The sequence below is a fragment of the Cordyceps fumosorosea genome (assembly GCF_001636725.1).
Source record: "Cordyceps fumosorosea ARSEF 2679 chromosome Unknown scaffold_8, whole genome shotgun sequence".
NCBI lineage: Eukaryota > Fungi > Ascomycota > Sordariomycetes > Hypocreales > Cordycipitaceae > Cordyceps > Cordyceps fumosorosea.
In genome coordinates this window covers 617,717-630,869 of record NW_017387308.1, presented here as the reverse complement: position 1 = coordinate 630,869, position 13,153 = coordinate 617,717, and the positions used below count along the sequence as shown (strand labels likewise).

At 51.1% G+C, this 13,153-nt stretch overlaps 5 protein-coding genes across 5 annotated transcripts; 3 read left to right on the top strand and 2 right to left on the bottom strand.

The window, feature by feature from the left end:
• Window positions 1–44: 44 nt before the first annotated feature.
• Window positions 45–1,009, bottom strand: ISF_04031 (calmodulin; the record flags this gene model as incomplete). The annotated part of the gene is made up of 7 exons (XM_018847637.1): window positions 45–79; window positions 130–271; window positions 330–400; window positions 457–582; window positions 731–746; window positions 823–879; window positions 1,007–1,009. 7 exons carry the CDS (start codon window positions 1,007–1,009, stop codon window positions 45–47), a joined length of 450 nt encoding a protein of 149 aa, XP_018705217.1.
• A 965-nt stretch (window positions 1,010–1,974) lies between these two features.
• ISF_04030 (SNARE complex subunit Tlg2) lies at window positions 1,975–3,121 on the top strand (the record flags this gene model as incomplete). Its single annotated transcript, XM_018847636.1, has 3 exons — window positions 1,975–2,054; window positions 2,118–2,605; window positions 2,661–3,121. 3 exons carry the CDS (start codon window positions 1,975–1,977, stop codon window positions 3,119–3,121), a joined length of 1,029 nt encoding a protein of 342 aa, XP_018705216.1.
• Window positions 3,122–6,178: 3,057 nt separating this feature from the next.
• ISF_04029 (hypothetical protein) lies at window positions 6,179–6,634 on the top strand (the record flags this gene model as incomplete). The annotated part of the gene is made up of 4 exons (XM_018847635.1): window positions 6,179–6,183; window positions 6,320–6,404; window positions 6,457–6,517; window positions 6,573–6,634. 4 exons carry the CDS (start codon window positions 6,179–6,181, stop codon window positions 6,632–6,634), a joined length of 213 nt encoding a protein of 70 aa, XP_018705215.1.
• Window positions 6,635–6,917: 283 nt separating this feature from the next.
• On the bottom strand, window positions 6,918–7,737 carry ISF_04028 (clathrin light chain; the record flags this gene model as incomplete). The annotated part of the gene is made up of 3 exons (XM_018847634.1): window positions 6,918–7,376; window positions 7,436–7,641; window positions 7,695–7,737. The coding sequence occupies 3 exons, from the start codon at window positions 7,735–7,737 to the stop codon at window positions 6,918–6,920; spliced, it is 708 nt and encodes a 235-aa protein (XP_018705214.1).
• Window positions 7,738–8,665: 928 nt separating this feature from the next.
• On the top strand, window positions 8,666–12,999 carry ISF_04027 (ATP-dependent permease MDL2; the record flags this gene model as incomplete). The annotated part of the gene is made up of 5 exons (XM_018847633.1): window positions 8,666–8,763; window positions 8,820–8,911; window positions 8,958–9,173; window positions 9,229–9,864; window positions 10,943–12,999. 5 exons carry the CDS (start codon window positions 8,666–8,668, stop codon window positions 12,997–12,999), a joined length of 3,099 nt encoding a protein of 1,032 aa, XP_018705213.1.
• Window positions 13,000–13,153: the final 154 nt, after the last annotated feature.

Below are 13,153 nucleotides of genomic sequence, written 5' to 3'. Positions count from 1 at the left end.
GCCAAAATGTCGCTCGTTGGAAAGCTCGCCGACCGAACTCCAATTTATTTTTGCATCATGAGCTGGACAAACTCGTTATCTGAACAGACGTTAGTTCCATGTTGGGCGCCTCGAGTGCGTGGGGCTTACAGTCAATGCGGCCATCACCGTCCTGATCAGCCTCGCGGATCATCTCGTCAACTTCATCATCGGTAAGCTTCTCGCCGATAGAAGTCATGACATGTCGCAGCTCAGCAGCGGAAATGAAGCCGTTGTTGTCGCGGTCGAAAACCTGTAGATGGTAAGTCGGCTGGATTCGACGGCAGGCATACCCAACCCTTAACACGAACCTTGAAGGCTTCCATGATTTCCTCCTCAGAATCGGTATCCTTCATCTTGCGGGCCATCATAGTAAGAAATTCTTTTCATCCAGTAAGCTTTTGCGCCGCAGAGTACCAGCCTAGCCACTCCACCTACCAGGGAAATCGATGGTGCCGTTGTTGTCGGCATCGACCTCGTTGATCATATCCTGAAGCTCCGACTCGGAAGGGTTCTGGCCAAGGGAGCGCATGACAGTGCCGAGCTCCTTGGTCGTGATTTGGCCTGCAGTGTTGACGTTAGCTCGGTGGTCTTCCGGCGCGGAGGGCATGCACTTGGGCGTCGGGCACAAGTCGTCGATAAGTCGCTTCGTCGAATATTGATGCGCACGATCGATGTGGGTTGAGTCGTGCATGGGTTTGAAGGCACTCACCATCACCATCCTTGTCCTGTGCAAAAGGTAGTTAGGGTCCGTGTTCGGGAAGTGACGCGCGAGGCGGTAGATAAGGCTAGTGATCTACTTACAAAGAGAGAGAAAGCCTCCTTGAACTCGGCGACCTGGTCTTCAGTAAGGGAATCAGCCTGCGCGAGGTAGCTGCGTTAGCGAACGTGTGGTGGCTGCGGCAGCTTTCTGTCCAGCCCGTCACATCGCGGGGTCACCGCAAGTAAGTAGCGGCCAGGCGAGGACAGCACTCAGTGGCAGACGAACCATGGTGGATAGTATGAGGAGCGAAGAATATGAACGAGAGTAGAAATCAGGAGGTTAGGGTGACAGCAGCGTAGGTGTTCAAGATCCGTACGGCTTTTGTTTAGTTGCGACGGCAGACGTGGGGAGAGGCAAAGGGGGGAAACAAGGCAGAAATAGAGGCAACAATTGTGTGTAGCACTGTGTCGGAGCCCACAGCGAGGAAACGCCCAAAGAGCTGACGCCGCCCCCTCTGTGAGCGCAGCACTGAGACGCACGCCGCCTTGGGGCTCCACCAGCAACGTTATCATGCGGTCGGTCGTACACGACAGGTACAGAGAACGCTCTGAAGAATAAGGCACCACTGTACTGACACGTGACAGTATCTGGACGCCTGGCTGTATCCAATCACCATCGGAATTCTTTTACGGTCGACATCCCTAAAGAGTATTATCTTGCAAGATGCCTGCAGCACGGCGGCTTGTTGGCAATTCCATGCTCGGGCAACCTTACCGCAAGCTTGGCCCTGCTTATGTCATTGGAGAGCTTGAGCAACAGCCAAGCTTCTGAGCCGTGCAAGTTCTACACTATCTGCGACGATCAAGTTGCCAACGGCATAAAAAATGAACACCAAGCCTCTGAAAATGTTCATGTAAATTTCTTTGTAGCAGAATGTCTTGCTCTATACCACGGGTACATAGCATCATAAGGTAGGTCGGCCAAACTGGTGGAGTTTGACATGCCGCAACGCCGCACCCGGATCCACTGCTGTCAGTCAGTCTCCCACCAGCGGCTCGCTGGGCTGGGCAGCGGCGTCATCCCCAAATGCTAAAAAGAGGCCACCCATACTGCTACTAAGCCTGCTGTCCACCACTACGCCCCTTGACTGCCATCCCTGCTCCCAGCATTGTCGGATTCGACATTATTCAAGAGTCGCATAGCTTTCTTCAGGCAGCACAGGACGGAAGTTTTGAGTCGCAACAGCGTCCGCCATGTGGCGAGACCGCACCAATCTGTCCGGAGCCCACCCGCGCAAGCTCCCAAATGCGCCCCTAATTGCTAACATGTGTATGTACAGATATATTTCGTACCGGCAGTCGTATACGCACCATCCTATACAACGAAACAAATATAGTGCTGCTGGCTCCGGTGCGTTCTCAGATGCGTACTCGTCAAGCAACTATGCCAGCGAGGATCGGCGTGGCCTGCTCTCGGGCGCTGCATTCGAAGACGATGGCGACGCTGTAATCGAGATGGACCTGTTGCCTCCTCGATGGGCCGACATATCAGATGAGATCACTGAGCTCCTGGCCACCATTGCGACAAAAGGGCAGCGATTGGAGAAGCTACACCAAAAACACGTCCTGCCAGCATTCAATGACGACGAAGCAAAGAAAACCGAGGAAGCGCAAATCGAAAAGCTCACCCAAGAAATCACAAAGGGCTTCCATGACTGTCACCGATGTATCCAGCGTGTGGAGCAGATGGTCCGCGAGTCCAAGCAATCAGGGACCCTTAGCCGCGCTGAAGAGACCATGGCCAAAAATATACAAATATCCCTAGCCGCAAGGGTGCAGGATGCCAGCGCAAACTTCCGCAAAAAGCAGAGCGCATACCTCAAGAGTATAAAGCCTTCTACAGCTATGTCACTCCCAAATACTAACCAAGATTACTCCAGAGCTTCGGGGCATGGCCGGGCTGGGACAACCGACGCCGGACGCTCGATCATCCTCACCAGCGCCCGGGGCATACACCGACCCTTCAGTACAGGAGTCCGATGCCGACAGATCTTTCTCGCAGTCCACGCTGCAAGTGGCTCAACAGCGGCTGCTCACATCAAACGACGCGGCCATAGCCCAACGAGAACGCGAGATTGAAGATATTGCTCAGGGTATCATTGAACTCTCTGACCTGTTTCGCGACCTTCAAAACATGGTCATCGATCAAGGCACTATGCTCGACCGTATTGATTACAATGTTGAACGTATGCATACAGACGTTAAGGGTGCCGAGGTTGAACTCAAGGTTGCGTCTGGCTACCAGCGGAAAACGACAAAACGCAAAATTATCCTGCTGCTCATAATCCTTATTGCTGGCCTATTCATTGTCCTTCTAGTAAAGCCAAAGAGGAACGGTTGAGGGATTGTTCTTGTTGGGCGCCAGCCTCAAGTCCTGACGCCAGCGTCAGACAAAGTGCACTGCATATACAAGCAATATCTGGGCTCTCTTGTTGTGATAGGACTGTACAATATAGTATTAAACGCTTCGCTTCGCTGTAGCTTAGGCTGGGGACTATGGGTATATGCTTAGAATAATATAAAATAATTATGGTTCTCGTTTTCGCTTGTTCTTGTCAAGTGAACTGTATCATCTTTTAGACGCCGGCAGTGCTCTCAAGTCCTTCTTGTCAAGACCGATGATGTACCCAGCTGGCATGAGCGTTGATCCCCAGGCACGATCAATGGCTTCCTTCATCTGCATAGACGAGAGCCAGTTTTTAACCCTCGGATCCCCGTCACGCTGTTTCAACTTATGGCTTGAGTAGATGCCGTTGCGGGCGGCCGACTCGACCAAATCTAGGTCGATGAAAATACCCCGATCGCGCAATTTTGCGAGGATATGTACACCAGATCCAACATTGAATCTCGTCACTAATGCATTATGCACCGCCGATTTCAATGTCGTGCCCTCCAGAATGTTGAGGGCCCCGTCAAATCCTGATTTCACTGTACTCCGTTGGAATTTGCCATCGAAAATCTTGAATAGGGGATGATGATGGTGGTAATAGGAAAGGTCAGCAGGGATATAGCCTGCGTTATCGGTGCGCCGTAGAAACTCTGTAGCAAGTTTCGATATTTTTGGCAGATCTGCCTTATGTACTGCAAACCAGCCTCCAAGACTCTGGTCATACATATCCACAATCTCGAGGCTGAGTTGCTCCAACATATCGAGCCTTCCTTGTTGTCCCAAACCGAGCAGCAGCATTTTCCAATATTCTGAACGAATGGCAACATCATGAGCTGCGATGCAGCGAGCCACTCCGATAACTTCGTCCAGGATGCGGATACACTCGCTCGAATTCCATACAACGCCAGAGCTATCGGCTGGAAAGGCTGCGAATGCTTTGCGCAAAATGGCAGAGGCTTCGATTGAACCAATTCGAAAATCCAGAGAAGCCAAGCGCTCCAGAGCGAGTTTCATTCGCCAAGGCTCATCAAAGAGGAGCTTCTCTAGGCCAAATGCAGGCTCAACGTCGGCAATCTGAAACGGTGCAGACTGTTGCGACGGTGGTGTCTGCGCATCGATCACGCTCATCACACCACGCATGAGCCTTTCCTGTTCCGTGTCGTGTCTTCGGATGGAGTTATCTAGAATCATTTGCCTCGTCTCTTCATCATCAAATTCCTCCGGGTGTATGTCGGATTGCAGGAGGCTGTTCAGCAAGTTATCATGGCCTTGCCTCGCAAATTCTGATACTGCAGTACAATATGCACCTGTAGGAGTGGAAATATTGAGCTTCTGCAGTGTTTCAATCAACTCTTTGGCCTCGGCCGCATTGCTTGCTCGAAGTGCGAGAGCTTGGAATGCTCGCGATCCAATAGATTGAATCCCAGCGTTTTTCGCCAATTGCATGGCAAAATTGACAGGAGTCCAGCTGCTGGCGAAGAATTTCTCAACGATACCATCTACCAAGCTATTGGTGGAGGATTGTGATTGAGGTGAATTCTCAGCAGTGCCAGGCCTCCTCCGATTAAATGAAGCCATAGTGTCCGCCCGAGTACTCCTGTGTGTCTTTGAGGTAGCAGAAATACATCGAATTGTCGATCCCTTCTTGCTTCTCTTTGGCCTAACTTTGTCCAGGATGAGATCTATGATGCGACGTTCTGCTGGTACGAAATTTGTGTTCGTATAATAGCTGGCAAGGAATGCAAGAAAGGGCCCGGAGGACGAGGAGGACGGCAGATCATTTTTGAGCAAGAGCGTTCGGCGCCAACATTTCGCCAGTCCCGATTGCCCTGATTCAAACAGGGCAGGGATAATACTGTCATAAAGATTGTGTTGCGGCAGTGAGAGGTATACCTTGGTCAGTGCCTTTTGAAGTCTTTTATCCGGGTTTCGAACAAAGTTTTCGAAAAACATGCCCAGGATGTGATGGTCAGGAAGGAATTTGTCGGACAAATGCAGATGTGTCTCTACAGCTTCCTCAAAAGCGCCCTTCTCTAAAAGGCTGTGCATGCATTTTGTATAGAGATTTGGCCATCGGTAGTCGAATCGTTGCAACAGATCGTCAGCGCAGGCAAAAATAGTTTGTCGGTCTGGTGGCGATTGAATTCCGGCATATAGGAGAGTATTCCTTATGCTATCCGACCGCATGACAACATCAAGGCATTCGCGCTCCCTGAGCCTGTCCAGAGCTGCACAGACTCCATGTGCGCCATGGGTTCTTTCCAGAAATAAAACAAGTTGGCTCCAGTCAATTGCATTTCCATTCGCGAAGTTGATCTCGGCCTGGTTGAGGTCTTGTATTATCCAAGATGGTGTATGTTTTTGCGTCGTCGCATCATGGTGTGTACTTGCGGCGCATGTCGAGAATCGTCTTAGTCCCTGGCTCAAGCTCAAGCGGCTGGGGGGTAGCGAAGGGGGTCTATGTGTCCGTCCCCAGTGCGAATAGTATTTCCGGAGTATTCGCGCATTTTCGTACACAAGTAAGGTGGAGGGGATGTGGTCTGCGACGGATAAAAGTCGAGCTCTAATGTCGATGTTTCGTTGGTCCGTATAGCGCAGGCGCTGCGAAGTGCTGTACGTGCATTGTCGCAATACCCTCGGGGGTCGATGCATTTATGCGAGTCGCATACGGTATGAGTGCATCTAGCAGAACAAAGCAGGCCGTTCAAAAAAGACAAACGAGACACGAGATAGCTTCAAACCAGCCTCCTCAGGTTGTCGCATTTTGGCACTGCTATCATTTTTAATGGGTCTTCGTTGTCCGCGGTTCAACGACCAACTGAGAAGTTAGAATCCGTACCTTAGAGAGGCTGAGTCATCAACGCTGATTGGCCAATCACGTTATGGCCTCATTTCTGCACCTGGGGCTCCACATCAAGTGGCCTCACATAGACTGATTACTGACGCAGCCTTTTCAACGCAACAGCTCCGAATATCCCGGCCACGAACTCGATTCGAACAATCTACAAAATGGGGTAAGAAGTGACCCTTGGATGACCCGAGAGCGAAAACATTGGCGTCCATTGCTACCGGTGTGCCCCAGTGGCAAAAAGCCAACCTCGGCTAAACCTTCGATTCCGTACAATCACGACAAGGCTAACGAGGTGACAGCTTGGTCAACGCTAAGAACAACGTGCCTCAGCACCAGCGCTTCTACCAGCAAGCTTACAAGGCTCATACTCGTCTTTGGATGATTGTAAGAGGCGCCTATACTACGAGCGCTACACAATGGTACTAACAGCCAGCAGAACAGCCGAAGCCGCTGGTACATGACTCCTTACCTCATTGTTCTCTGGGGCACCTTTGGAGGTTTGTCAATTTACGACGTATCTGAGATCCATTGACGTTGCTAACACTCGGTCAGCGACCCTGTACGCAGCCGGTCGCAAGGTCACCGGTCACAACACTTGGTTCGGCAAGGATTAATTTCGATTTCGATGGCATAACGCGGAGGGGGGATTGCTTCATAACCAATTGCCGTGTATGATTAGAATCCCGGCGTCTTTAGATTCAATAGAATCGTTGTGTTCAGCATCTACAAAATCCCATGTCGCCCACATGAACGTTTTACAAAAATCCGTGACTTCATTTCACCTGCAACAAACTGCCGTTGTCTATATTACATTAAGGCGCCTCCGTCTTTGGGCGGTAATAGAATGAGGTCCGTAAATTCACTGCCACATTCTTCGCTTACGATGTCCTGGCTTTCTCAATATCCAGTAGCCCCGGGTGCCTTCTCATCCTTACGAAGGTTCACCAACATCTCGCGAAACCGTTCCTTGCCACTACCAGAGGCACCACCTTTGCTTCCCTTGCCACTTACATCAACCAGTTTAGCAATTCTATCCCAGCTAGTACCGCCTGACACAGTATCATCTCGGTTTGCAAGGAACTGCTCAGCATCCTTGCGAGTCTGGGAAATACCCTTCTCCTTCTTCGTGTTGTAGTTCTCGTAAAAGTCGTCGATGTTCTGCTGTGCCTCTTTTATCGTCTCTTCTTTTTGTGCTGCCAGTTGCTCTGCTCTCTTTGCGATCTGCACATCGCGCTTCTCTCTCCACTGCTTGATCACCTCGGGTTCTTCCTCGTCGGTCGCAGTCGCTTGGTATCCCGAGTTGTAACTGACAGAGGGGCCTGTGATCGTCGAAGATCCAGGCGCGCCTGCAATTCCCTGTTGCCCCTCGAGTTAGCTTTGTTCGTCATTCTGCTGTCTATTGGATGCCCGCGTACAGATGAGGGGTCAGCGAGGTCTGGGAACTGCGATTCGAATGTAGAGGGCGCATTTCCTCCGCCGAGAAGATCTCCACTGGTTTCTGCCAGTGTTGTAGCATCTCCACTTGAAGCAAATTGCTCGGCATCATCGCCCAGAAGCGCTTTCTCGCGCGCGAGAAAGTCCTGTTCGCCGGAGCCCGTGGCGTCCTTTACCTCCGTCTGCGCTATTCAAGTCGTTAGTGACCTCTAGCCATGTTGTCCAGTTCACTGTGTTTACCTCCGGAGTCGAAATCATCCAGCGATGGGAATCGGTCCGCCATTTTGGATGATGTGGTTGTTGAAATTGAGATTGAGTTGGGGTAAATAGGAGGTGGGATGCAGTCACGGCGAGCAAGTATCCATAAACGCCACACTGTTGCGACACCTAACAACTTGAACTGGCGCGAGGTGCACTTGCCAACTGCATACGTCACGTGCCCACAGTGTGGAGCTTTGCTAAGTGCTATATCCAGGGTAGGTACGTTCGTAGGTAGGTAAATACTGCGTTCAAAGGGTGAAAATGAAGACCATAGTTCACTGTAGCCAGCGTCTTTCTTCTTATCTCCGTATCCTGCTACTTGTATATGTGGTGTTTCCCGGCATCGACTGCAAACGATGCCACTAATTCTATGTCAATGGTGAGAAGTGTGTTGAATCTAAGGTGAATGTCTCCGTTGTATTATTTATGAAGTAGCATTGGCTGACCGCGAGTTTGAAGCGGACAGCTATCTCACCTGTATTTTTCAAAGCACTGGTCTCACCGAGACCCAGAGCATCGTAAGGGACAGAAGCTGTAAGCTGAAAGGCCATAACTTAGGATCGTTGCATGTGGCGGCTGGCAACTTTTGAAGGTTTAGTTGACGGAATTCGCGGCTAGCGTGTGTGGAGCGCGGGTGGTCATACCAACTCGCCTAATTGCATAGGCACACCTACACCTGGGGAGAGCTCTGTTTATGTCCACCTTCGCAACGCATTAACAAGTGAAGTCGTGCTCACAAGACCTACGCGAGACCAAATATAACCACGCCAATTCACTCGAGTCTGATGGATTTGGCGCTTTCTACATCTGTGTAAATACGTTCGGCATCAATACCAAGCAAAACAGCGAAGTTCAAAGAGATCAGTCGCCAGCTCAAAGTGAAGCCTCTGCTCGCGCGACAGGCTCCAGCGAGCATTCCACGGCAAGACCAGACGCAAGAGCTCGACGCGATGGCATACAACGATGACGCCGTGCTTGCGCGGTTGTCTGCCCTCAATGAAAGCCACGATAGTATTGCGACAGCTGCGCAATGGATAATGTTTCACAAGTATGCAATACACGGCAGGCTACCTGGCAACGCGGTACTAAATTATTCGGTTATAGGCGGCATGCTGATCGCACGGTCGCGCTCTGGATGCAGCGCCTGAAGGACTCATCCGCAACAAGAAGACTTAGTCTCATCTACCTTGCAAATGGTACAGTGCCCGTCGAAGCGGAAAGCAACTTCTGGAACTAACGAAGCGTCGCAACATACAGAAGTCGCACAGCAATCACGAATTCGACGGAAAGAAGATTTTATAATTGCCTTTTCGCCTATAATTGCCGAAGCTACAGCACTTGCGTACAAAGGAGCCCCGGCCGAGATACACGGAAAGCTGCGACGCGTGATAGACGTGTGGAAAGACCGAAACATATTTGAAGCCCCCATACAAAATGCCATCGAGGCACGGCTAGACGGTAACTTACCACATATATGAATCAATCGAAAAAAACAGATTCTAATACCAACTAGAGCTGGATAAGGCCAAAGGAACATCTCGACCGGGATTTGGGAGCTCACCATTCACCTCCAACACTGCAGCCGCACCGCCGCCCGAATTCGCGCCGCTCATTTCGGGACTACAAAAAGTCCAAAAACTGAGCGCACCGCTCAAGTCTACGCTTGAGTCCGCGAACCAAGAATACGAAAAACAGACTGGTCCAAGTGTTGCCGTGCCCTCAGCACCAGTTTTTGCCGCACGCCTGAATGGCCTCCTGAAAACCTTGTCGAACGCGGAGACTACTACTCGCGAAAGCGTAGCAGCTCGCGAGAGCTTGATTGCTGATCTAGAGAAGATGCTCCAGGAACACCGGTCCGAGCTTGAGATAGCTCATGAGGCGCTATCGCAGCTATCAGCCAGGAAGGTAGAAATCGAAGAAAAGAAACAACAAGTAGAACTAGCTATCATGCGAGCACTTGGACCGGCTGATGGAAATGAGTCACATCCTAATGGAGAGGAAGGCGTCTCTGTGCAGGAGCCAGGTCGGCCGGAAATGGAGGCTCTCACGCCACCGGCAATGGAAGAGTTCACACCGCCGCCGCCGGACACGGAGCCTCTGAGCCCGATCGACGAGACCGAAGTCAACACTGAAATGGAGGAACCCCCAAGTGCCACTCCCTGTCACTCAATTCCTATATCATCCAATGGCTCAAATAAGAGACGGAGGGTTGATGACGATGGCGAATTTCCAGATATGGGAGCAGATGATGGTATTGACCCGGACGTTGCTGAGATGCTCAAAGGCGAAGCGTCATAGTGGCATCGCTACCTCGGATGGAGTGTATTATCTATGTATGAATTTAAAGACTTGTACAGAACTATTCTTTTCATTTGTCAGCTCTAAGTTTCTATATTGCCAGATCAAAAGGCACACCGCGCTGCCCAATATCTTTCATACCACAACGCGCTTATTAGTGCCAGGAGCAGCTCCCAATAGTATCGATTTATATGCGTTGGTACAGTCGAAGGAGGATGTTGGTGTGACTACGACTGCAGCGCCATTCGGCCGGTTAGCCGTATGCGGGCCACTGCCATGGTCAAGTGTTGAAGTTGGTTAGGCAGGTCGGAATGACAAACTTGCTCCGACCGAGGCCGACTTTTGGTACATCAGAAGCTAAGGTAGCTCCACCCCAATTTTCAGTCGACCTTGATTTCGTCAGCTGGAAATGCCGCTCCAACGTTTCGAGAAAGCAACACTTTCGACAACCGGAAAAAAAATCTCGAAAGACCGAACTAGCTCTGCCGCATCATATCTCGACCTCGAAATACACCAGTGCTGTTTGCGCAGTCTGACAATGGGACTCCGTGGACCGGAATAGCCGAACTTGGTCAGGATGGTTTCTGGAGTTCTGCGCCGGGCTATTGCCCCTCGACTGAGTACCCTCTCAGAGGCGCATTCACACGGAGCTGCCCTCACAGCGCACAATGTACTATTAAACTCATCTGCGAAGCTTATCGGTTTTGGCAACCCTGCAAGCCTTCTTCATACTGCGTCAGGGTACCGCCTTGGCGTTGTGAGGCAAGCCCTGCGCGACACCACGCTCGCCGCGCAACCTTCGCTTTTGCGATGCGTCGCGGAGCGCCGGGCTGCTTCTGCACACAAGGGGACTGCAATTGGATTGATGCGACAGTTTTCGACAAGAACGAGCCTACAGGAACAGCAGCAAAAACAACAAACGAACACAGAACAGAAACCACAGTCTTCCTCGAAGAAAGACCCTAATGACGACGAAGCCGACTTCGAATTTAAAAAGAGCGACCGCGCCACCCAAGCCGCGCAAGTGAACCTCGCTGCGAAGCTTTCTAAAGACAGCAAGCAACCAGCAAAGGCAGGGCTGAAGGAAATATGGCGACTAATCAAGGTAGCTCGCCCTGAGCTTCGCTGGCTCGGCATTGCGTTCATCTTCCTGGTGATTTCGTCGAGTGTTACCATGTCTATCCCGTTCTCAGTCGGCAGAATACTGGATCTCGCAACAAAGGGCGAAGTCGAGGACATACGCCTTTTTGGACTTACCTTGAACCAATTCTTCATTGGCCTCGCGGGCATTCTCACTCTGGGCGCCATGGCTAACTTTGGGCGAGTCATTCTACTGCGCATTGTTGGCGAGAGAGTAGTTGCGAGACTTCGATCGCAGCTTTACCGCCGCACTTATGTGCAAGATGCTGAGTTTTTCGACGCAAACCGAGTTGGTGACCTGATATCAAGACTCAGCTCCGACACCGTCATTGTTGGCAAGTCAGTCACACAAAATCTCAGTGACGGTTTAAGGGCTCTATTCAGCGGCGGTGCCGGATTTGCCATCATGGTCTGGACGAGTCCCAAGCTCACAGGTCTTTTGCTCTTGATGTTTCCCCCAATTGCGATTGGTGCATTCTTTTACGGCCGAGCAATCCGAAACATCAGCCGATCTATCCAAAAGAATCTCGGCACACTCACCAAGATTGCTGAGGAGCGACTCGGCAACATCAAGACCAGCCAAGCTTTTGTCGGAGAAGTTCAGGAAGTTGGGCGCTACAACAGACAAATTCGACGTATTTTCGCCCTGGGCAAGAAAGAGTCACTTGTCGCGGCCACCTTTTTCGCTTCTACGGGCTGGGCTGGCAACATGACCATCCTAGCGATGCTTGTTGTTGGTGGAAGCTTTGTTCGCGGCGGCACCATGTCACTCGGAGACCTCACATCTTTCATGATGTACACCGCGTTTGCAGGATCAAGCTTATTCGGATTGTCTGGCTTTTACTCTGAGTTGATGAAAGGTGTCGGTGCCGCGAGTCGTCTATTCGAACTCCAAGACCGCCGCCCTGGCATTCACCAAACTGTAGGAAAGCCTGTGAAATCTGCCCAAGGTCCCATCAGATTCAGCAATGTTTCTTTTGCATACCCAACGCGCCCTGCTGTCAAGATCTTCAATGGTCTCGACTTTGAGATTCCTTCCGGAAGTAATGTATGTGTCGTTGGTCCTTCTGGAGGCGGCAAGTCCACGGTTGCCTCGCTTCTATTGCGGTTCTATAACCCGACAGAGGGGAGCATCTCTATCAATGGGGTTGACATTTCCGGAATGAATGTCAAGTCTTTGAGACGTCGCATCGGCATGGTGTCTCAAGAGCCAGTTCTATTTTCTGGAACAATCGCCGAGAATATCGCATACGGAAAACCGCATGCATCGCGAACGGAAATTATTGCAGCAGCCAGGCGCGCCAACTGCAACTTCATCAGCGATCTCCCAGACGGACTGGAGACCCAAGTTGGCGCGAGAGGATCGCAACTCTCTGGAGGGCAAAAGCAGCGTATTGCTATCGCCAGAGCTCTTCTCAAGGACCCTGATATTTTGATCCTCGACGAAGCCACCTCGGCCTTGGATGCTGAATCCGAAACACTGGTCAACGAAGCTCTTGCTGGCCTGCTTCGCGGACACAACACTACCATCTCGATTGCTCATCGCCTTTCGACCATCAAGCGCTCCGATCAAATCATCGTGCTCAACAACGAGGGCAAGGTCGCAGAAATTGGCAGCTACACACAGCTCGCTGCTAACAAGGACAGTGCCTTCAGCAAGCTAATGGAGTGGCAAATGAGTGGCGGTGAGATTCCAGAGAAGCGCGCGTCTTCCGCTGCGGCACACATCACTGAGGCAGAATACATGGAGCAAGAGAGACAAACGGACGAGGAGGAGCTCATTGAAGAGGAGGAGCAGAAAGAGGACGAGGCAAAGAGCGAAACTACGGAACAGAAACAACGATGATTCAAGGCCAGGTTGGAATTGGCGCAGCGTTGGTGCTGGTGCGTAATGCGCATCAACCTCCCTTCTCAATGTTTTGTAAATTATTCTTCCGGCTAATTTTTTCTTTACTTGTTTTGACGAGATTGGGATAAATGCCAGCTTTGCGCGGATCTGG